The sequence below is a fragment of the Pseudophryne corroboree genome, chromosome 4 (assembly GCF_028390025.1).
Source record: "Pseudophryne corroboree isolate aPseCor3 chromosome 4, aPseCor3.hap2, whole genome shotgun sequence".
Taxonomy (NCBI): domain Eukaryota; kingdom Metazoa; phylum Chordata; class Amphibia; order Anura; family Myobatrachidae; genus Pseudophryne; species Pseudophryne corroboree.
In genome coordinates this window covers 353,921,065-353,946,042 of record NC_086447.1, presented here as the reverse complement: position 1 = coordinate 353,946,042, position 24,978 = coordinate 353,921,065, and the positions used below count along the sequence as shown (strand labels likewise).

At 46.2% G+C, this 24,978-nt stretch overlaps 1 protein-coding gene and 1 long non-coding RNA gene across 2 annotated transcripts in view; one reads left to right on the top strand and one right to left on the bottom strand.

The window, feature by feature from the left end:
• Positions 1–22,108, bottom strand: part of LOC134909530 (uncharacterized) — an 83,680-nt gene extending 61,572 nt beyond the window's left edge. Inside the window, exons 1-2 of the long non-coding RNA XR_010175956.1 lie at positions 21,855–22,108; positions 10,175–10,329 (exon numbers count right to left, since the gene is read on the bottom strand). This is a non-coding gene — a long non-coding RNA (uncharacterized LOC134909530). The remainder of the gene's footprint in view (positions 1–10,174; positions 10,330–21,854) is intronic.
• LOC134909529 (receptor-transporting protein 4-like) lies at positions 8,531–23,533 on the top strand. The gene is made up of 2 exons (XM_063916506.1): positions 8,531–8,716; positions 22,844–23,533. Exons 1-2 carry the CDS (start codon positions 8,577–8,579, stop codon positions 23,370–23,372), a joined length of 669 nt encoding a protein of 222 aa, XP_063772576.1. The 5' UTR covers positions 8,531–8,576; the 3' UTR covers positions 23,373–23,533.
• Positions 23,534–24,978: the final 1,445 nt, after the last annotated feature.

Genomic DNA, 24,978 nt, shown 5'->3' with positions numbered 1-24,978 from the left:
GGATGCGAACTGGGATATTTATTAGCTTGGCTTGGTCTCCAACATGGCGGCTCCCTGCACAGAGGACACATGTGGAACCAGCACACAGCCACTATCTCAGGCCTCAGCCTCCCAGACGCCGCACTCCAGCAACAGAACACTTGGAAACAGACACCTCCGACTGCCATGCTCCGCTCCCCAGGACCCAGCCTCCAGGCACCCGGCAGCCGCACCGGAGGACCTCGCTGCCACAGCTCCTATCCACCGCAGCCACACCAGCCAGCTAACAGGAAGGCTGCAGGGACCAGAACCGGAGGTAAAACTCCAGATGCTGACAGTGGAGAGGGATTCTGTGGATCATTTACCAAAAGAATTGCCAATGCAGTAGCCCATAGGCTATTATAGCTTAACTTAATCTTCATATTTCGTAATTTGGTAAATCTGACAGCATATCAGACTCCATAGGGGCTGCATTGCAGTTGGAAATGGACGGTCCATAGCAGCTCAGGGGCGGAATTGTCTTTTTGGGGGAATATCCTGCAAATAATCTTTTAAAAATATGTCCCTTTGACATGGCTGCAACTAGGGGGGGTCTAGGGGGGCATGTGCCCTGGGCGCCGGATTTGAGTTGGCGTGAGACCTCCATTCAGCTCCCTTAGCCAGTTGAAATCAGTCCTTGCAGTGTGTAATCTCTGCTTGCTGCTTTGCCGGCATCAATGATTTTCAGATCGATTATGCAGTCTGTAGCAGTCTAGATCAATCGACTTCACACTGCAGAGCTGCTTGTCTAGGGCCTTCCTGGGCAGCAGCTGTTGTATATCTCACCCTGTATATCTATACCCTGCTGAAAGCTCACAGCAGCAGCAGACTCTATATCCCGGCAGTCTCTTCTCCTACAGCTTTAAACCATGTAGGTATAGTGTTTTTTTAATGGGTTCTCTACCTGCAGACCTTTCTATACCTGGAGCTGTGCTTGCAGCACTAAAGGAGTTAAATGTGTTTGCTATTGCATAATCTCTAGTGCAGCACACAGTCCTCCAGATACTTTCTTTTTCTCTTTCATCCTAGTGGATACTTTGGTCTTGTACTTTAGTACCATGGGGTATAGATCGGGTCCACTAGAGCCTAGCACTTTAAAAATCTTTAGTGTGTGTATGTGTGGCTCCTCTCTTCTATGCCCCTCCTACCAGACTCAGTTTAGAAAAATGTGCCCAAGGAGCCGGGTGCATCTCTCTGGAGCTCCAGAGATTTTACTTTATTTTTATTTTGGTTTATTATTTTCAGGTAGCTCTGGTTTGCAACCAGGCCACCTGCTTCATGGGACATAGAGGGGGGACTGACCCAACCTCCTGAGGGTTAATGGTTCGTAATCCCAGCTGACAGGACACTGAGCTCCTGAGGTGCTGATCACACATCGTTAGTATGTGTGCCCACGCCAGCAGCTAGCTGCCACCCTCTAACAGATGCCGAAGTTACAAGGTGCGGTGAGTGTTACACCGGGGTCCTGGCTAGCGGATCCCTGGTACAGTTTTGGCGGCAAGTCACGCGGTGGTCACGGGCCCGAAGCTGCGGTGCCCCGCCGCGGACAAACTGGCTCAGGGCTGTTAAGCCCCACAGTGCTCAATGTCTCCAGGCTTTGTGTGTACTGTACAATGCATATTATGCTGTTCGTTATATGTGACCAGTATAAACGGTCATAGGGACCGTGCGCCATTACAAGGGGCGGGGCTTCACGGAGCGAGACCAGCGGCGGAAAGGCGCCATTTCCTGCTGCTGCTGATTTTCAAGGCTGCATGTACGCTGCTCCTCCAGGACCCACGCTGCAACAGACTACAAAACTGGTACCAGAGGGTCATAGAAAGGGGGGAGCATGCCAGCGGTAGCACCTCTGCTCTTATATCAGGTCATACACATACTTCAACACATTGTGCTGCTGTGTTCTGTGTCCTGATGTCCGCTCCTCAGTGTCACTCCAGGGGCTCTCTAGGGTCTGTGTGGAGGTGTTGATCAGTGGGCTGCGCTGTAGTACTATTGCGTAAGATGTCTGTTGACATGGTTATGTGTGCTGCTTGTAACTCTACCCCGTCTTCAGCTGGGTCACTCATGTGTGAGTAATGTTCCTTTTCACCACAGGGACCCTGCTCACAGGCACCTGATTGATTTAAAAGCATGATTCAGAATGTAAGTTCAGAATTAGCTGCAGCTAAAAGAGAGAGACAGGTGTTAAAATGCTCTATTGATTGTGTGGCTAAAGCAGCAGATACCAAGAAGGCTTCTCAGCCCCCTCTAGTGGTTTCATATAAACGCTCACTGCCACAGGTGCTCCAGTCTGATTCTGATCAGCCTGATGTAGATGATGATGATATGGATGAGGCCAGCTCTCTGTCCCCTGGGGTGGAGGCTCTCATTTTTGCTGTAAGAGAGGTCCTTCACATACCGGATCAGGAGGCAGAACCAGATGAGGAGTTGTCTTTTAATGTTAGATCTAAGATCTCAGCAACTTTTCCTGTGTCTAAAGAATTAAACTCCCTGGCCAGGGAGGCTTGGTTAAACCCTGATAAAAAATGTAAGATTCCTCAGAGGTTTGTATCTACTTTTCCAGTTCCAGCTGAGGACAGGAAGGTATGGGAAAACCCCTCGTCAGTCGATACGTCTGTATCCAGACTGTCTAAGAAATTGGAACTGCCGGTGCCAGGGGCTATATCCCTAAAAGAGCCAGCCAGCTCAAGGCAAAATATGCGGCGGCAGGTGCAGCACAATGCCCCACAATTGTTTGTGGGTGGATTTCCAGGGTGGTAGTCAAGTGGTCTGATAATGTTCTTGACGGTTTTGACTCTCTGCCACGGGATGAGGTCATTACTCTGCTGCAACATATACAGGATGCTGCAAATTTTATGAGCGAGGCTAATAAGGAGTTGTGTAGGATTAATGGGTGCACTACTGCTATTGCTGTTTCGGCGCACAGAGCTCTGTGGTTACGTCAGTGGTCGGCAGATGCTGATTCCAAAAAGGGCGTAGAAAACCTTCCCTTTACAGGTGATGCCTTGTTTGGAGACAAGTTAAATAAATGGATCTCCCAGGCAACAGCAGGTAAGTCTGCGCTACCTGCTAGACATTCATACACGGGACCCTCCTTGCAGTCCTTTCATGTGGCAAGGTTCAGAGGCAGGGGCTGAGGGGGTTTCCACCACTCCCAGAGGATCTCGTGTGAATTCCCGTAAACCTGTAACTGCTCTCTCCCTGGACCAGATCACCGGATCCCCTGCCGCTGAGCCTTCCGTGTGACGGTTGGCCCAAGCAGCAAGGCAACTTTCAGGTAGGTTCTTGCCTTCAACACTTCGCCCACATGTGAGCGGAGTCCTGTCAGGATCCTTGGGTGAGGGACCTCATTTCCCAAGGTTAACGGATAGAATTTTAAACACTACCTCCTCACAGATTTTTCAAGTCGGGCATACCAGCTTTACCCGCAGCAAAAGTTACCTTGCAAGAGGCTATTCAAAAACTTTTGCAGACAAAGTTGGTAGTCCCAGTACCTCCTCCATTATGCAACAGGAGTTTTTACTCCAGTCTTTTTGTCGTTCCCAAACTGGACGGTTCGGTGTGCCCCATCTTGAACCTGACATCTCTCAACCCGTATCTGCGGGTGTTCAAATTCAAGATAGAATCCCTGCGGATGGTGGTGTCCACTCTGGAGGAGGGGGAGTTCCTGGTGTCTCTGGATGTCAAGGATGCTTCTCTACACATTCCCATGTGGCCCCTTCATTAGGCTTACCTCAGGTTCGCCATATTGGATGACCATTTCCAGTTTCAGGCCTTATCCTTTGGATTATCTACAGCTCCGAGGGTCTTCACCAAAGTCACGGTGGAGATGTTGCTACAACTGTGCATGATGGGAGTAAACATAGTCCCCTACTTGGACAATCTCCTAATAAAGGCTGTGTCCAGGGAGAGTCTGCTGCACAGCATCGATCTGATGACTCGCTTGCTTATGGATCATGGGTGGATCCTAAATTTTCTGAAATCTCACCTGGAACCGACCCAACGTCTTCAGTTCCTGGGAATGATTCTAGATACAGTGTCTTAAAAGGTGTTTCTCCTGATGGACAAGGCCTTGACTATCCAGGCTATGGTTCACTCTGTGTTAAGTTCTCGCAAGGTATCCATACATCTTTGCATCGATAACTGGGCAAGATGGTGGCTGCTTATGAGGCAATCCAATATGGCAGGTTTCATGCTCGTCCATTTCAGCTGGATCTGCTGGACAAATGGTCAGCGTCTCACCTTCACATGCATCAGGAAGTGACCTTGTCTCCTAAAGCCCAGATTTCTCTATTATGCTGTCTACAGGTTACTCACCTGGTAGAGGGCAGGAGTTTCAATATCCACTCGTGGATTCTACTGACAATGGATGCCAGCCTCCGGGGATAGGGGTTGTGACCCAAGGGGCCCAGTTCCAGGTGATATGGTCAAGACAGGAATCTGCTCTGCCGATAAACATCCTGGAACTTAGGGCAATTTACAATGCTTTTCTGCAGGCTTCTCCTCTCCTAAAGGATCAGGCAATCCAGGATCAGTCGGACAACGCCGCGGCGTTGGCGTACATAAACCGACAAGGGGGAACAAGAACCAGAGTGGCGATGGCAGAGGTGTCAAAAATCCTCCTCTAGGCGGAGGCCAATGCAAGGGCCATCTCAGCCATATTTATCCCAGCAGTGGACAACTGGGAAGCAGACTTCCTCAGCAGGCACGACCTCCATCAATAGGGCCTACATCCCCAGGTGTTTAAACAGTTAATTCACCGGTGGGGCTGTCCGCAGATAGATCTGATGTTCTCTCAACTCAACAAGAAGCTATGCCGTTACTGTTTCAGGACGAGGGATTCGCAGGCGGTTGCAGTGGAAGCGCTGATGACACCGTGGATGTATCAGTTTGTATACCTGTTCCCTCCTCTACCGCTAATCCCAAGCGTTCTCAAAAGACTAAGAAGGGAAAGCGTTCAGGCAATTCTAATTGCCCCGGTTTGGCCTCGACGGGCGTGGTATTTGGACCTCTTAACCATGGCTCTGGAGGATCCCTGGCCTCTACCGCTCCAAGAAGATCTTCTTCAACAAGGTCCGTTCATCTATCCAGACTTACAGCGGCTACGTTTGACTGCTTGGAAGTTGAAAGGGAAATTCTAGTTAGGAAGGGTCTTCCCTCCAGGGTCATTTCCACCATAGTCCAGGCAAGGAAGATGGTTACGTCAAAACATTACCATCGTATCTGGAAAAATTATGTTTTCTGGTTTGAGGCTAGAAAGGTCTCTCCCGTGGAATTTCGGATTGGTCATTTTCTACTTTTCCTGCAAGCCGGAGTGGATATGGTCCTACGGTTAGGCTCCATCAAAGTCCAGATTTCTGCGCTCTCTATTTTCTGCCAGAAACAGCTTGCCTTGTTGCCAGAAGTACAGACTTTCCTAAAGGGAGTTCTTCCTATACAACCGCCCTTTGTACCTCCCACGGCTCCATGGGATCTCAATGTGATTCTGTCCTTTCTCCAATCGGACTGGTTTGAACCCTTACATAGGGTGGAGTTAAAATTTCTCACCTGGAAACGGTGATGTTATTGGCATTGGCGTCTGCCAGACGTGTCTCTGAATTGGGGGCCTTATCCTGTAAGAGCCCTTATTTGATATTTCATGAATACAGGGCGGAACTTAGGACCCGTCCTCAGTTTTTGCCGAAAGTGGTGTCAGCTTTTCATGTGAATCAGCCTATTGTGGTTCCAGTTTAGCCTGACGCTTCCATTGGTCCTGAGTCCCTGGATGTGGTCAGGGCTCTGAAGTTTTATGTCAAAAGGATGGCCCGTCATCGGAAATCTGACTCGCTGTTTGTCCTTTATGATGCCTCCAAGATTGGTCAGCCGGCTTCTAGGCAATCTATTGCTGCTCGCTGGCTTAGGTTGACCATTCAACAGGCCTATACTTTGGCGGCTCTGCCTTTGCCAACGTCTATTCTGGCCCACTCGACGAGGTCTGTGGGCTCTTCCTGGGCGGCTGCCCGGTGTGTCTCAGCCTTACAGTTGTGCCGAGCTGCTACTTGGTCTGGTTCGAACATGTTTGTTAAATTCTATAGGTTTAATACCTTGGCCGAAGATGACCTTCAGTTTGGTCAGGTGGTTTTACAGGGGTCTCAGCACTCTCCCACCCGTTTGGGAGCTTTGGTATTCCCCTTGGTACTAATGTACAAGACCCCAGTATCCACTAGGACATAAAAGAAAATAGGAATTTAATACCTTCAGGTAATTCCTTTTCTCCTAGTCCGTAGTGGATACTGGGCGCCCACCTCAGTGCTTCGTTCCTGCTTACCTGTGTAAGTATTGGGTTGGACCGGTGTTGCTGTCCCGTTATGTTGTTGGGGTAGCTGTGCTATCCTGGTTAGGTTGGTGCTATCCTCTGTTCTGGCTAGCGCCCTCCTTTCGTTTATGGTTGTGTGTTGGCTTGTTGCCTCACCGCTGTTGTATTGTGTTTTCTCTCATATTATGTCCGTCTCCTCGGGCATAGTTTTCCTAGACTGAGTCTGGTAGGAGGGGCATAGAGAGGAGGAGCCAGCACACACATACACACACTAAAGATTTTTAAAGTGCCAGGCTCCAGTGGACCTGATCTATACCCCATGGTACTAAAGTACAAGACCCCAGTATCCACTACGAACTAGAAGAATAGGAATTACTGGTAGGTATTAAATTCCTATTTTTTCTCACAATAAAGTTAACAGCTCAGAGTACTGACTACTAAGTTCTAACTAATCAGAACATATTTTTGTTTAGGCTATAATGTATAGCACAACCATGCCTGATTCTTCATGTTGCAACTGTTACTACCTGACAATTATTGTAAGATACATTAGGGATCCTAATGTGTGGCATAATGGGCAGATGTATTAAGCCCGGAGAAGTGATAAAGCAGTGATAAGTGCAAGGTAATAACACACCAGCCAATCAGCTCCAATATGTAAATTGACAATTAGAAGCTGATTGGCTGGTGCATTATCACCTTCCACTTATCACTGCATTATCACTTCTCCAGGCTTAATACATCTGCTCCATTGTGCTATAAATAACATTACTGCTGTGTGGTTTACTGTGAATAAGGGGCTCTATTGTGTGATAAAGAGTGTTGCATAATATTTCTCACTTATTTATTTATGGGGGGCTTTTTTGGGGGGAGGAAGCGCCAAATTACTGCCTTGCCCTGGGTGGTGAAACCCTAGTTTCGGCCCTGCCTTTGAATCCGCAGTTCACTTAATGAAATTATCTGAATGGTAATTGTTTATTAATTTACATTATGGGCATTATTCAATTGTTATACCATGCCGGATCTCCCATCTAAAGTGATGGGAGATCACGGGGCAATATTAAATTTTTCTTTTTTATCATGCATATCGTGACCGTAGGTGCATACTTACCTACATTTGATTTCTCCTCTCCGGGAGAAGCCCGGAGAGGAGACGCTGCACGTGTCTTCGGGGGCGGGGCCGGACTGTGATATCACTAAGCCCCGCCCCCGTATCGGGAAATGCCGCGATTCGCTGGTCCGCGGAAAGGGGGTGGGGCTAAAATGACGCGATTTGCGTCATTTTAACCCCTTCTCCACCCGACGGACCCGCGAATGCGGGAGGTAATCTCTCCAACCTGCTCGCATCACTAGGGTGCGAGCAGGATGCGGAAGACCTGCCCACTCTTCCGGGGGTGCGGGGGGCTACCCCAAAAAACGGGAGCCTCCCGCAGCTTCCGGGAGAGTAGGTAAGTATGCGTAGGTGTCAGGTTTAGCCTCATAAAGTGGTTAAATCCAACTAAACGAATGGGTGCGAAGTGAAAAGTCTAATTTGAGCACTCAAATGGGTTACTTTTCGCTCATTTCAGCTTACCACCCCTGAAGAGTATATGATGAAATCCCGGTGGCAGCAGCATATTGTGCCCAAGTGGAGCAACAATTGAATAGCTCTGTTGGGCACCATCTACTGACTGCTGGCCGTTCAAACATTTGAATACCACCCTATGGGCCTTCTTCAGGTTTGTTAGCAAAACAAAAAGGTAAGCAACTGGGCAAAACCATGTTGCAATGCAAGTGGGGTAGACATAGCATGTGTAGAGATTTAGATTTGGGTGGAGTGTGCTCAAACTGAAATCCAAATTGCAGTGTAGAAATGAAGCAGGCAGTATTTACCCTTCATATAAACAATATTACCCACCAACATCTACATCTCTCTGCACATGTTATATCTGCCCCACCTGCAGTGTAACAGGGTTTTGCCCATTAGTGTGCTTTTTTGATTTGTTAACAAACCTGAATAACCCCCTATATCCTCAATTATAACCATTGGTTTGAAAAAAGCAAATGTTACTGTATGTTCAAAACACAAATACATTTCTGTTTTTCCAACTCAGGAAATATGCACTGTACTAGGTAATTCAGGCTGGCTGAGATCTGCTGTTCTCTAAGTTTCGTTTCTCTGATGCTCTGTTCTCTGAGTTTCATTTCTCTGGAAATGTGACACCCAATACTGCACAGATTCCCAGCTCTCTTTTCTCAGAGCTGCTGTTTGTCAGGACGGAACATGGATGCAGAAACCTGGTCAGATGAATTTGACAGTGAAATAGAAGAAAGTGGAATCCGTGATACATGGAAACTGTTTGTTGATGATGATCTCCAATCACAAGAGAAAGGGTTGCGCTATGCACAGCATACATTTGGCAGGTAAATATGATAGAAGCAAAGTAATCTGTATACAATATGACAGCTTACAATCACATGACAAGTGTATGTTTACTGTCTATCACTATGAAGTGTATGTAAGTGCATAGTATAGTAGAAAGTTAAAATACATCTGAATGACTAGTTTTATTTTAGGTACACACATTTTTATGTTACTTTTTCATTTTCATTTACTTTATGCTTGCACACCTTTCTAGTACTAATAACAATCTTTGCAAAGGGAACTGTGTAGACCATTTATTATGTGAAGTATGGGCTATGGGGAGAAGACGTAACCAGGTTATATACTGTACACGCACTCTTCAGAATTAAAGCATAACTTTATTCCATTGACTAAATCAATTGCTGCAGGGTATTTTAATCAAATGTACACAGAAAAGTGAATTACGGTAAATTCATTGGTGAAAAAAGTTATATTATTGATACTGTAAAGCGCAACAGAATTTGCTGCGCTATATAAGAAACTGTTAGAAAATAAATAAATAAATAAATAATTAAATTATGTACATAAATTATAATTGCAAACTGCCAGGTCGGCCTGAAAGCTGAAATGTTACTTTGGAGTCTATTTACTAAGGCTTGGATGGAGATAATTCCAGGGGTTAAAGTGAGCCGGAACGGGGTGGAACTGCGTTCCGCTCACTACTCAGCTCCGGCTCCCGGCTCTATCAGTGTGCGCTATGGGAGAGACGTCTATCTCATAGTGCCGAGGAGCAGACGCCAGGAGGACTGCAGCGTTTGGACACGGGAACAGGGCTTGGTGAGTATGGTGTGTTTTTTTTGTTTGTTTTTATAATATGTGTGAGTGCTTCTACTGGGGGGCATAACTACTGGGGGCATAACTACAGGGGCATTACTACTGGGGGCAAACTACAGGGGTGCTAAACTACTGGAGGCATAACTACAGGGGCTAAACTACTGGGGGGCATTACTACTTGGGGGCTAAACTACAGGGGGGCTAAACTACAAGGGGGCAAACTACAGGACGGCATTACTACTGGTGGCATTACTACAAGGGGTCAAACTACAGGGGGACTAAACTTCTGGGGGCATAACTACAGGGACTAAATTACTAAGGGCATTATTACTTGAGGGCTAAACTACAAGGGGGCAAACTACTGAGGCAAACTATAGGGGGGCATTACTACTGGGGGCTAAACTACTACTGGGGGCTAAACTACAAGGGGTCTAAACTACTGGGGTCTAAACTACTAGGGGCTAAACTACTAGGGGCATTACTACTTGGGGCTAAACTACTGGGGGCATTACTAACGGGGGCTAACTACGGGGGCAAACTACTTGGGTGCTAAACTACAGGGGCTAAACTACTGGGGGCATTACTACTGGGGGGCTAAACTACTGGGGGCATAACTGGAGGGGCTAAACTACAGGGGGCATTTCCTTAGAAAATCCTCTGCCTTCCTCAAAAATTGCTCTGACCGTGAAGCCGCCACAGCAGCGCTGGACTTCTGTGCCGTAGAAGTAGTGTTCCCCAACCTCCTCTTGGTCTTGGGGGGTGGCTGAGGTATAGAATGTTCAACATCACTGGGCAATTCTACGGCCTCGGCAGGCTCCACATCGAGCTCCGAAAGGGTCTGTAAATGGAAAAAGTACAGGTTATTACATGTAATAAATGGAAAAACGGTCCTTACATTTTGGATCTTGCTCTTTACCCAATCAATGTCGGCATCAGGGGTGAAAGTTCATGGCAGATGCCAAAAGGTGAAATAGAAGGTGGTACTCCCTCAGTGGCTCCAGCTTGCATATGTACTAATGTCCCAGTGACTTGTCAATGGTAAATCTGGGAGAATAAAGATTCCTTATTGCAGCTAATTGTGGTGAAAAGGAATCTTTATTTTTGGGTGCTGGTTGCAAATGATAAAAAATAGAGCCCTGAGGAGGGGTGTAATCAAAGCTCAGAGAGAGAGATTAAATTATGAGATATAAAGTACCAGCCAATTAGCTTCTGCCTTACATTTTAAAGGATGTGTTTGAAAAATGTCTGTTAGGAATGGTTGGTACTTTATCTCTCACAATTTTATCTTTCTCCAAGCTTTGATAAATACCCCCTTAAAAGTTTTATTATAATTTGTGCATTTTCTTAAAACCAACTTTTGTTCTCCTTTCTTTCTTCATATAAGACACAGCAGCAGATCTGTAGCTTATTGTACAAACTTTGATTTGTTATCAGATAAATTCCAGACACTTTGGCTGAACAGGTCTTCAAGGAGGGCTTCTGAGCTTGGACATAAGTCAGCAGTGACTGCCCCAAATCACTATGAAATGAGTGGAGAGAGATCTATTCTAGTTCAGCAGCCCCCGTTTGTCTTTCTTATTTGGCACCCATCTGATACCCGGAGCCCTGCAACAAATGTCTCCATTGTCTCTGGGAGTTACGCCACTGGTCGGCATCAGGGAATTGCTCTTTACTATACTCAACCAATTCTTCATGTGCCCTCGATTTGTTCCCTTTATCGGAGTTCTCTTTGCTTTTATTACTATTATTATTATTATTATTATTATTATTAGTAGTAGTAGTAGTAGTAGTAGTAGTAGTAGTACTACTACTACTACTACTACTGATCTGTGCGCTGCTCTCACAGCATGTAGCAGGATCAGATGTCACCCATTCTACAGCTGTCTATGTAGACAGTGTAGCAGCAGACCCGGCCCGGATTGAGATGTGGCCTGGGTGGCTGCAGTCAGGATTGGGGGCCTTGCCAGCTGTCTGCCTGCGCACCGGCAGGCAGCCTCGGAGGGACATAGCCTCGGTGGTATTCTTACTACCGAGCCAGCCATGAGCCAATTGGAGCTTGCGGAGCAGCAACCAATCACGAACTGCCGAATGGAAGCTCCTGATTGTCTGCCGGTCCGTGAGCTCCGATTGTAGTAAAAATACTGCTTTGGCTCTGTCCCTCCATGCCGCCGCTGCCTGCAAGTGTTTCCCTGCCTTATTTGTCATTCCTGGGCCCCATCATTTCTGATGGCAGTCCTGGGCAGTAGACACAAAGCAAATGCCGACATATGTTTCAATCTGATAGTTTTGTCAAGGCCGCGCAGTGCGGTTATTGAGGAGGGCTCCTCTCCTGAAGAATTTGTACGAATGTAGCCCATAGGCTACAGTGACTAATTACATCTAAAGATGGCACCAGCTCATGGGGACAAGCTCTGTAAAGATAAGCTTTTCGCAACTCAGCACATTTCACAATTTAGCAGCCCCCATCCTTTTCCCTTCATATAGTATGGAAATACTTAATTTATGTAGGGATCCGCCAAAACAGCTGCACATAAATAGGCCCTTGTGTGATTTTGCTTTCATTTAATGCCTTTAATTTTGTTAGAGAAATAAATAAGTAGATTTACAGTTAGTCATTTAATATATATATATTCAAATAGAGAAATGTTAATTAGAAATAATATTGTAAGGTCATTAATGAAAACACTTAAATTATTTTAATTATTTTTCTTTGACGTCCTAGTGGATGCTGGGAACTCCGAAAGGACCATGGGGAATAGCGGCTCCGCAGGAGACTGGGCACAACTAAAGAAAGCTTTTAGGTCACCTGGTGTGCACTGGCTCCTCCCACTATGACCCTCCTCCAAGCCTCAGTTAGATTTTGTGCCCGGCCGAGGTTGGATGCACACTAGGGGCTCTCCTGAGCTTCTAGAAAGAAAGTATATAATTAGGTTTTTTATTTTACAGTGAGACCTGCTGGCAACAGGCTCACTGCAGCGAGGGACTAAGGGGAGAAGAAGCGAACCTACCTGCTTGCAGCTAGCTTGGGCTTCTTAGGCTACTGGACACCATTAGCTCCAGAGGGACCGACCGCATGGAACTGGCCTTGGTGTTCGGTCCCGGAGCCGCGCCGCCGTCCCCCTTACAGAGCCAGAAGTAAGAAGAGGTCCGGAAAATCGGCGGCAGAAGACATCAGTCTTCACCAAGGTAGCGCACAGCACTGCATCTGTGCGCCATTGCTCCTCATACACACTTCACACTCCGGTCACTGAGGGTGCAGGGCGCTAGGGGGGGGCGCCCTGAGCAGCAATAAAAAGACCTTGGCTGGCAAAAATACCACAATATATAGCCCCAGAGGCTATATATGTGATAATTACCCCTGCCAGAATCCATAAAAAAGCGGGAGAATAGTCCGCGAAAAAGAGGCGGAGCTATCTCCTTCAGCACACTGGCGCCATTTCTCCCTCACAGCTCCGCTGGAAGGAAGCTCCCTGGCTCTCCCCTGCTGTCTACACTACAGAAAAGGGTAAAAAAGAGAGGGGGGGCACTAAATTTAGGCGCAGTATATATAACAGCAGCTATAGGGGACATAATTCAGTTAGTCCGTGCATTATATAGCGCTCTGGTGTGTGCTGGCATACTCTCACTCTGTCTCCCCAAAGGGCTTTTGTGGGTCCTGTCCTCTGTTAGAGCATTCCCTGTGTGTGTGCGGTGTGTCGGTACGGCTGTGTCGACATGTTTGATGAGGATAATGATGTGGAGGCGGAGCAGATGCCTATAGAAGGGATGTCACCCCCTGCGGGGCAGACACCTGAGTGGATGGACTTATGGAAGGAATTGCGTGCACGTGTCGACTCCTTACACAAAAAATTTGACGACATGCCAAATGCGGGACAGCCGGCTTCTCAGCTCGTGCCTGTCCAGGCGTCTCAAAGGCCATCGGGGGCTCTAAAACGCCCGCTACCTCAGATGGCAGACGCGGATGTCGACACGGATACTGACACCAGTGTCGACGACGATGAGTCTAGTCTAATGTCCACTAAGGCCATTCGTTGCATGATTGAAGCAATGAAAGAGGTGTTACAAATTTCTGATATAAACCCAGGTACCACTAAAAAGGGTATTATGTTTGGGGAGAAAAAACTACCCGTAGTCTTTCCCCCATCAGAAGAATTAAATGAAGTGTGTGAAGAAGCGTGGGCTTTCCCTGATAAAAGATTGGTAATCTCTAAGAAGTTACTAATGGCGTTCCCTTTCCCGCCAGAAGTCTGTATATACACACTCAGGCATTATACTTAGACCTGCTATTGCGTCAGCATGGATGTGCAGTGCTGCCGCTGCGTGGTCAGATTCCATGTCAGAAAATATTGACACCCTAGATAGGGACACTATTCTGCTAACCATAGAGCATATAAAAGACTCAGTCTTATACATGAGAGATGCACAGAGGGAGATCTGCCGGCTGGCATCTAAAATAAGTGCACTGTCCATTTCTGCTAGGAGAGGCTTATGGACTCGCCAGTGGACAGGGGATGCAGATTCAAAAAGGCACATGGAAGTTTTGCCTTATAAGGGTGAGGAGTTAATCGGGGATGGTCTCTCGGACCTAGTTTCCACAGCAACTGCTGGGAAGTCATCATTTTTACCCCATGTTCCCTCACAGCCTAAAAAGGCGCCGTTTTATCAGGTACAGTCCTTTCGGACTCAGAAAAACAGGCGTGGAAAAGGCGGGTCCTTTCTGTCCAGAGGCAGAGGTAGGGGAAAAAGGCTACAACAAACAGCAGGTTCACAGGAGCAAAAGTCCTCCCCCGCTTCTTCCAAGGCCGCCGCATGACGGTGGGGCTCCACAGGCGGAGCCAGGTACGGTGGGGGGCCGCCTCAAAAATTTCAGCGATCAGTGGGCTCGCTCACAGGTGGATCCCTGGATCCTGCAAATAGTATCTCAAGGGTACAAACTGGAATTCGAGGTGTCTCCACCCCACCGGTCCCTAAAATCTGCCTTGCCGACAACTCCCTCAGGCAGGGAGGCTGTGCTAGAGGCAATTCACAAGCTGTATTCCCAGCAGGTGATAGTCAAGGTGCCCCTACTTCAACAAGGACGGGGTTACTATTCCACACTGTTTGTGGTACCGAAACCGGACGGTTCGGTGAGACCCATTTTAAATTTGAAATCCTTGAACACATACATAAAAAAATTCAAGTTCAAGATGGAATCGCTCAGGGCGGTTATTGCAAGCCTAGACGAGGGGGATTACATGGTATCCCTGGACATCAAGGATGCTTACCTGCATGTCCCCATTTACTATCCTCACCAGGAGTACCTCAGATTTGTGGTACAGGATTGCCATTACCAATTCCAGACGCTGCCGTTTGGACTCTCCACGGCACCGAGGGTGTTTACCAAAGTAATGGCGGAAATGATGATACTCCTTCGAAGAAAGGGAGTTTTAATTATCCCGTACTTGGACGATCTCCTAATAAAGGCGAGGTCCAAGGAGCAGTTGTTGGTGGGAGTAGCACTATCTCAGGAGGTGCTACACCAGCACGGTTGGATTCTGAATATTCCAAAATCACAGCTGGTTCCGACGACACGTCTACTGTTCCTGGGTATGATCCTGGACACAGTCCAGAAAAAAGTGTTTCTCCCGGAGGAGAAAGCCAAGGAGCTGTCATCTCCAGTCAGAGACCTCCTGAAACCGAAACAGGTATCGGTGCATCACTGCACGCGGGTCCTGGGAAAGATGGTGGCTTCTTACGAAGCAATTCCTTTCGGCAGGTTCCATGCCAGAATCTTTCAGTGGGACCTGTTGGACCAATGGTCCGGATCGCATCTTCAGATGCATCGCCTAATAACCCTGTCTCCAAGAACCAGGGTGTCTCTGCTGTGGTGGCTGCAGAGTGCTCATCTTCTAGAGGGCCGCAGATTCGGCATACAGGACTGGGTCCTGGTGACCACGGATGCCAGCCTTCGGGGCTGGGGGGCAGTCACACAGGGAAGAAACTTCCAAGGACTATGGTCGAGTCAGGAGACTTCCCTACACATAAATATTCTGGAACTAAGGGCCATTTACAACGCCCTAAGTCAGGCAAAATCCCTGCTTCTACACCAGCCAGTACTGATCCAGTCAGACAACATCACGGCAGTCGCCCATGTAAATCGACAGGGCGGCACAAGAAGCAGGATGGCAATGGCAGAAGCCACAAGGATTCTCCGATGGGCGGAAAATCACGTACTAGCACTGTCAGCAGTGTTCATTCCGGGAGTGGACAACTGGGAAGCAGACTTTCTCAGCAGGCACGACCTCCACCCGGGAGAGTGGGGACTTCATCCAGAAGTCTTCACGCTGATTGTAAATCGATGGGAACGTCCACAAGTGGACATGATGGCGTCCCGCCTAAACAAAAAACTAGAGAGATATTGCGCCAGGTCAAGGGAGCCTCAGGCGATAGCTGTGGACGCTCTGGTTACACCGTGGGTGTACCAGTCAGTTTATGTGTTCCCTCCTCTGCCTCTCATACCAAGGGTACTGAGAATAATAAGAAAACGAGGAGTAAGAACAATACTCGTGGTTCCGGATTGGCCAAGACGAGCGTGGTACCCGGAACTTCAAGAGATGATCTCAGAGGACCCATGGCCTCTGCCGCTCAGACAGGACCTGCTGCAGCAGGGGCCCTGTCTGTTCCAAGACTTACCGCGGCTGCGTTTGACGGCATGGCGGTTGAACGCCGGATCCTGAAGGAAAAGGGCATTCCGGAGGAGGTCATTCCTACGCTGATTAAAGCCAGGAAAGATGTAACTGCAAAGCATTATCACCGCATATGGCGGAAATATGTTGCTTGGTGTGAGGCCAAAAAGGCCCCAACAGAGGAATTTCAACTAGGTCGATTTCTGCATTTCCTACAAGCAGGAGTGACTATGGGCCTGAAATTAGGCTCCATTAAGGTACAGATCTCGGCTCTGTCGATTTTCTTCCAGAAAGAACTGGCTTCACTACCTGAAGTTCAGACGTTTGTGAAGGGAGTGCTGCATATTCAGCTCCCGTTTGTGCCTCCAGTGGCACCTTGGGATCTCAACGTGGTGTTGAGTTTCTTAAAATCACATTGGTTTGAGCCACTTAAAACCGTGGATCTAAAATATCTCACGTGGAAAGTGGTCATGTTATTGGCCTTGGCTTCGGCCAGGCGTGTGTCAGAATTGGCAGCTTTGTCATGTAAAAGCCCTTATCTGATTTTCCATATGGATAGGGCAGAATTGAGGACTCGTCCTCAGTTTCTCCCTAAGGTGGTATCAGCTTTTCATTTGAACCAACCTATTGTGGTGCCTGCGGCTACTAGGGACTTGGAGGATTCCAAGTTGCTGGACGTAGTCAGGGCCTTGATAATTTATGTTTCCAGGACGGCTGGAGTCAGGAAAACTGACTCGCTATTTATCCTGTATGCACCCAACAAGCTGGGTGCTCCTGCTTCTAAGCAGACTATTGCTCGCTGGATTTGTAGCACAATTCAGCACGCGCATTCTGCGGCTGGACTGCCGCATCCTAAATCAGTAAAAGCCCATTCCACAAGGAAGGTGGGCTCATCTTGGGCGGCTGCCCGAGGGGTCTCGGCTTTACAACTTTGCCGAGCTGCTACTTGGTCAGGGGCAAACACGTTTGCAAAATTCTACAGATTTGATACCCTGGCTGAGGAGGACCTTGAGTTCTCTCATTCGGTGCTGCAGAGTCATCCGCACTCTCCCGCCCGTTTGGGAGCTTTGGTATAATCCCCATGGTCCTTTCGGAGTTCCCAGCATCCACTAGGACGTCAGAGAAAATAAGATATTACTCACCGGTAAATCTATTTCTCGTAGTCCGTAGTGGATGCTGGGCACCCGTCCCAAGTGCGGATTGTCTGCAAAACTTATACATAGTTACGGTTAACTAAAGGGTTATTGTTGAGCCATCTGTTGAGAGGCTCAGTTGTTTTTCATACTGTTAAACTGGGTATAGTATCACGAGTTATACAGTGTGATTGGTGTGGCTGGTAAGAGTCTTACCCGGGATTCAACATCCTTCCTTATTATGTCAGCTCGTCCGGGCACAGTGTCCTAACTGAGGCTTGGAGGAGGGTCATAGTGGGAGGAGCCAGTGCACACCAGGTGACCTAAAAGCTTTCTTTAGTTGTGCCCAGTCTCCTGCGGAGCCGCTATTCCCCATGGTCCTTTCGGAGTTCCCAGCATCCACTACGGACTACGAGAAATAGATTTACCGGTGAGTAAAATCTTATTAAAATAAAATCACAATTGTTAGCATAAAAGTGGAGTGTGAACTGATAGTTTGCCTAAGAATATTTGCGGGGTTAGATAGATACATCAGGTTACAATTAAGTAATACGTGTTCTTTGACTAAGTAAAAGTGGATTTATTTAGTTATACTGTGGTGGGTTGCTTTTTCCTTAGAACGACTGAACATATTAAAACTGATTCTATGGGGTAAATTTACTAAGGTGGGAGATTTTTAGAACTGGTGATGTTGCCCATGGCAACCAATCAGATTCTACTTACCATTTATCTAGCTGCTTCTAGCAGATAATAGATATAATCTGATTGGTTGCTATGGGCAACATCACCAGTTCTATAAATCTCCCACCTTAGTAAATTTACCCCTGAGTTGGGAGTAGAGCAAACAAAGCAATTAACTTTGCATCTGGGCAAACAATGGTGCAATACCAAGGGGGTAAATCTTTTTTTTTTTTTTTTTTTACATGCAGGGTAAATACTGGCTGCTTTTGCATGTAGCCCACAAATGATAGTCAGCTTTGTTTCACAATATAGTTTAGATTTCAGTTGAGCCCCTCTCATATATACATTTTTATATTAATTCTTCCCCACCTGCAGTACAACATGACTTTATCAAGGTGATAAGTTATCCAGTTTTGTTATATCATTGTTATTTCCAATTGTAAAGTGCAACGGAATTTGCTGCACTATGGTGGTCATTCCGAGTTGTTCGCTCATTGCCGATTTTCGCTATATTGCGATTAGTCGCTTACTGCGCATGCGCAAGGTTCGCAGAGCGCATGCGCTTAGTTATTTTACACAAAAGTTAGGTATTTTACTCACGGCATAACAAGGATTTTCATCGTTCTGGTGATCGTACTGTGATTGACAGGAAGTGGGTGTTTCTGGGCGGAAACTGGCCGTTTTATGGGCGTGTGCGAAAAAACGCTGGCGTTTCTGTGAAAAACGCGGGAGTGTCTGAAGAAACGGGGGAGTGTCTGGGCGAACGCAGGGTGTGTTTGTGACGTCAAACCAGGAACGAAACTGACTGAGCTGGTCGCAGATGGCTGAGTAAGTCTAGAGCTACTCAGAAACTGCTAAGAAATTTCTATTCGCAATTCTGCTAATCTTTCGTTCGCAATTCTGCTATGCTAAGATACACTCCCAGAGGGCGGCGGCTTAGCGTGTGCAATGCTGCTAAAAGCAGCTAGTGAGCGAACAACTCGGAATGAGGGCCCATGGGGGTAATTCTGAGTTGATCACAGCAGCAAGTTTGTTAGCAATTGGGCAAAACCATGTGCACTGAAGGTGGAGCAGATGTAACATGTGCAGAGAGAGTTAGATTTGGGTGGGTTATTTCGTTTCTGTGCAGGGTAAATACTGGCTGCTTTATTTTTACACTGCAATTTAGATTTCAGTTTGAATACACCACACCCAAATCTAACTCTCTCTGCACATGTTATAGCTGCCCCTCCTGCAGTGCACATGGGCCCTCATTCCGAGTCGTTCGCTCGGTATTTTTCATCGCATCGCAATGAAAATCCGCTTAGTACGCATGCGCAATATTCGCACTGCGACTGCGCCAAGTAATTTAACAATGAAGATAGTATTTTTACTCACGGCTTTTTCATCGCTCCGGCGATCGTAATGTGATTGACAGGAAATGGGTGTTACTGGGCGGAAACACGACGTTTTATGGGCGTGTGGTTGAAAACGCTACCGTTTCCAGAAAAAACGCAGGAGTGGCTGGAGAAACGGGGGAGTGTCTGAGCGAACGCTGGGTGTGTTTGTGACGTCAAACCAGGAACGACAAGCACTGAACTGATCGCACAGGCAGAGTAAGGTTGAAGTTACTCAGAAACTGCAAAGTAGTTTGTAATCGCAATATTGCGATTACATCGGTCGCAATTTTAAGAAGCTAAGATACACTCCCAGTAGGCGTAGGCTTAGCGTGTGTAACTCTGCTAAATTCGCCTTGCGACCGATCAACTCGGAATGAGGGCCATGGTTTTGCCCAACTGCTAACAAAATTGCTGCTGCGATCAACTCAGAATTAGGCCCTATATAAGAAACTGTTAATAAATAAATAAATAAATTTGCTTTTTTTTTGCTTTGCTACCAATAAAATGTCAGCCCACATGTATTCTTCCCACCATGTCCATGTAAAGAGCAGTCACATTAATACTGATCACCCTTTGTTTATAGTGCAGCACACGGCACTGCCATGAAGCCAAGCCCCCTTTTCCATAGGTCACTCCCCCTTTCCGGACTCGCCTGCGCAGGAGTCCCTCTGCATTGACTTGAAATGTTGGGAGGTATGTATATATTAGTGCACAGGTTCTCAAGCTCGGTCCTCACGACCCCACACAGTTTATGTTTTCCAGGTCACCTGTGGATTTTTGAAATGTGACAGTTGGTGATACACAGTGCACCTGCCAAGTGACCTGGAAAATGTGAACTGTGTGGGGTCCTGAAGTTCGAGTGAGAATCACTGGGGTATATTCAACTGCATAAAAAGTCAGTTGGGTGTCTGTTTTTTCCTATCTAATAGACAGGAAAAACAGACACCCAACTGACATTTCAAATATTTGAATTCCCCCCCACTGTATGCAGGGCTGTTTCTAGCCAATTTGGCTCCCAGTGCGAGATTTAAAAATGCGCCCCCCTCCCCCCATTGACATAACAAAAAATGCGCCCCCGCCCATAGATATAAAAAGTAAAAGGTATGCTCCTGACAAAGGGGGTGTGGCCTCGATAAAATGGGCGTGGTCTCATCTGAAAAGACTACCTTACACCCCAGTTTTTGACCTTGCACTGACAGATCATGGCGAGCACAGTAAAAAAATAAAAAATATATATTATGCCATACACCGCAATGCCCTTGATACATTAAAATCCCATTTTCCACATTACTGCAGGCAAGAGTCCCCATTTTCCACATTACGGCAGGCAAGAGTCCCCATTTTACACATTACGTCAGGCAAGAATCCCCATTTTACACATTACGGCAGGCATGTGTCCCCATTTTCAACATTACGTCAGGCAAGAGTCCCCATTTTCCAAATTACGGAAGGCAAGAGTCCCCATTTTACACATTACGGCAGGCACGTGTCCCCATTTTCCACATTACGGCAGGTAAGAGTCCCCATTTTACACATTATGGCAGGCAAGAGTCCCCATTTTCTACATTACGGCAGGCAGGAGTCCCCATTTTCCACATTACGGCAGGCACGTGTCCCCATTTTCCACATTACGGCAGGCAGGAGTCCCCATTTTCTACATTACGGCAGGCAGGAGTCCCCATTTTCCACATTACGGCAGGCAAGTGTCCCCATTTTCCACATTACGGCAGGCAAGAGTCCCCATTTTACACATTACGGCAGGCAAGAGTCCCATTTTACAACGTACATCAGTCAGGTGTCCCCATTTTCCACATTATGTCAGGCAAGAGTCCCCATTTTACACATTACATCAGTCAAGTGTCCCCATTTTCCACATTATGTCAGGCAAGAGTCCCCATTTTCCACATTACGTCTGTCAAGTGTCCCCATTTTCCACATTACGTCTGTCAAGTGTCCCCATTTTCCACATTACGGCAGGCAAGAGTCCCCATTTTACACATTACGGCAGGCAAATGTCCCCCTATCACACAATACGGCAGGTACGTGTCCCCATTTTCCACATTACGGCAGGCAAGAGTCCCCATTTTACACATTCCGGCAGATGGCGGGGGGGGGGGGGGGAGAGAGAGGCTGACTTACATTTGAAGCGGTTCTTCCCGCTCTTCAGCTGCCTCTCCCTCGTCTGCGCGGCGCCGGCCGGCTTGGCTCCCCCTTCTCCCTCCTCCCGAGTGCCCAGCTCGGGGGGCGGAGTTTCATGGAATCACGCGATTGCGTCGTGACGTCACGACGCACCCGCGTCATTCCGCGACACTCCGCCCCCTGAGCTGGGCACTCGGGAGGAGGGAGTAGGGGGGATTCAAAGTGCTCAAGAAGTGCCGCAGCGGGCGCCCCACGCGGTTTCACGGCTCGCCCGCCGCAAGAAACGACACTGACTGTATGAGTTGTGTTTTATAATTTTCATGTGACTTTTACAATGGAAGCTAATGAGCGTCATTTCATAGTTACCTATATTTTCTTTCTGTGCTCTTGGAGATCTGGTCAGGTGGAAGTGAGGGGGCTATTGGGCCACAAATAGCATAATCCCTTGCAATATAATCCAGGGAAGAAAAGAAAGACTGTCATTAACCATTTTATTAATCCACAGCGACTGCCTAGCAGTGCAGGAAGATCACAAGTACTATCATCAATATGCTGTTTTTCCTAGGAGGAGTCTGCATTTAATTAGGGAATACGGCCTGGCGCTGACCAGCCTAGGACTGGTTTGCACTATTGTGGGGGAACACATGCTGCCAGCTATCAGAGACATGCAGTGAGGTAAATGGCTAAGGAGGCACTGGCCAGATTTACACACAATATATGAGTCCAAGGGTGCATGTGGGCACTGCCTCGCCTGTCATGGACTATAGTTTTGACTATAAAAAAATTATTAGAATAATACAAAGAAGATATTTATAATATATTCTTGATATTTTTCATATACTTTATATAGTCAAAACTCTGGTATATACTGGAATATAACTTGAAAAGCTCTGCCTCATCTGCCTCACCCCACCGCACGTCACTGTGACCTGCAGTATAATCGCAATTTGTGGGGAACCCCACTATGTTCATTCACATGGTTTTGCAACTACCTGACTATGCTTTCAGTGCTAGTGCTGATTATACTTTGGGAGGGGGATGTTTTTGTTTTCATTTTTTAAACTATTTATACATTTATTTATTTTTATTACTTATTTATTTATTTAAATCTGTTGTAAGCCCAGATTAGATTTTCAGAGTGGACAGTGGTATCTCTATTGTTTTGTAACTTTTTTAAAACTATTACATATGGCGACTTGTCCATTGATAAATCGGGACAGCGACCTGTTACATCCATTTATTAGAATCACTCAATTTTTTTTATACTTCAATTCTATTTAGTTTGTTCTTGAACATTCTGTTGATTTATTTGCAGTTCATTTACTCCTATATAACAAATTATATATTTTGTTCAGGTTTCGGTGTTCACTTTGTAGACGTTCATGGAATTCTGCAGAAGTGCATGTTTTATTTCTCATGAATCTGAATAAATACATGAAACAAGGAACAGTGAGGATGAGGATCTTCAAGCAGGAATGTAAGAAATGCAAATTTCCTCTACTGGAGAAGCCAGAGGTCAGTTTGGAGAATGTAAGTAGAATCATCAGAAACGTGTGTAGTCGAATCCAGCAAGTCTTCTATGGACAGAAGAGGGTTAACCCAGACCTAAAGCCTGAGCTATACAGTAATAATATGGAAGGACCCCATGACAAGGAGCACTGCGAGGCTTGCAGATTGCACATCTGTAAGTGGCAGACAATGACAGCAAAAATCCAGCCAGAGATAGAGGAATCTCCAAGTACTCCTCATCAGTCAAGAGGCTCATTTACAGACAGACTCCCAAGAGCCCCAGCACAACCTCAAAGAGAAACCTCAACAGGAGAACTTGTTGTCTCTATTATCGTGGGACTTGGAGCATTGACTCTATGGTTACTAAAAAGATAAATGTCATAGACCTGTCATTACATTATTGCTTTATTTCCAAATTCATGCATGCAACAAATAATTTATTGAAATTGGTGTTCAGTTGGATTTGTTAATGTAATACACACACACACACACACACACACACACACACACACACACACACACACACACACACACAATTGCCAATAGAAAGCATGGCTTGCTGTAATTATAACATTAGACATTTAGGGCTTCCATATTTCACTTGAAATTCTTTTATTGTGCAGAAGTTGAAGCCAAACAGTATTTGTGTCACCTAAGTACAATGGCCTAAGGATACCACTATTTTTTTTTTGCCCCAGACAATTGTTTATGATTTTTCTAATTAGCTTCAACAATTTTTTTTTTATTTGTAAAGTGCAATTATTTACATTGTCATATTTGTCATAATATCCATAGCAGGTGTGAAAGAACATTACTTAGATAATGTAACCAAGTAGACTGCTAAAGCATTTGTTCATGTATGTCTTTACCTGCTGAACAATTTTGTGTATTGATTGTTGTATGTACTATGCTAATTCTTGGCAATGTGAAGTGTCTGAATCATATTTCTGAATTTACTATGATTGACATGTATGAAACCAAATGTAGTTCTAAGCAATATTTGAATTCATGAAAAAAATGTTTCTTCAGTATAATATTTAGTGAAAGAAATAACTTTCAATAAACAATGACAACAGAACATGGTAGTGTATCTTGCTCATGCAGTGGCTATAAAGTAGTATCATACTCCACTTATCTATACATATAATTGTAAGGGCTGTGTCGGTACATAGCATTTTTTTCGGAAATATATATTTCTAGGGACTGCTTATGAACTATGGAGATGAAAGAAGAAAAAAAATCGGAATTTTTGTCTGTCTGTTCATCACATAGAAACTATTGGATGAATTTAGATTGGCCCTCATTCCGAGTTGATCGGTCGCAAGGCGAATTTAGCAGAGTTACACACGCTAAGCCTACGCCTACTGGGAGTGTATCTTAGCTTCTTAAAATTGCGACCGATGTATTCGCAATATTGCGATTACAAACTACTTTGCAGTTTCTGAGTAACTTCAACCTTACTCTGCCTGTGCGATCAGTTCAGTGCTTGTCGTTCCTGGTTTGACGTCACAAACACACCCAGCGTTCGCTCAGACACTCCCCCGTTTCTCCAGCCACTCCTGCGTTTTTTCCGGAAACGGTAGCGTTTTCATCCACACGCCCATAAAACGCCGTGTTTCCGCCCAGTAACACCCATTTCCTGTCAATCACATTACGATCGCCGGAGCGATGAAAAAGCCGTGAGTAAAAATACTATCTTCATTGTTAAATTACTAGGCGCAGTCGCAGTGCGAATATTACGCATGCGTACTAAGCGGATTTTCATTGCGATGCGATGAAAAATACAGAGCGAACGACTCGGAATGAGGGCCATTGTGTTTTCACTATTGTATAGCTTAGTGTCCTAGAAAGAAACTGAGGTTTTTTATGATGTGACATCAAATGATATGATGTGAGAGGAGCAATAAAGGAAAAACCAGATGCTTGACACTTGGCCCATGCAGTGTGCAGTCTCCATGACTATATGTGTGTGTATATACTG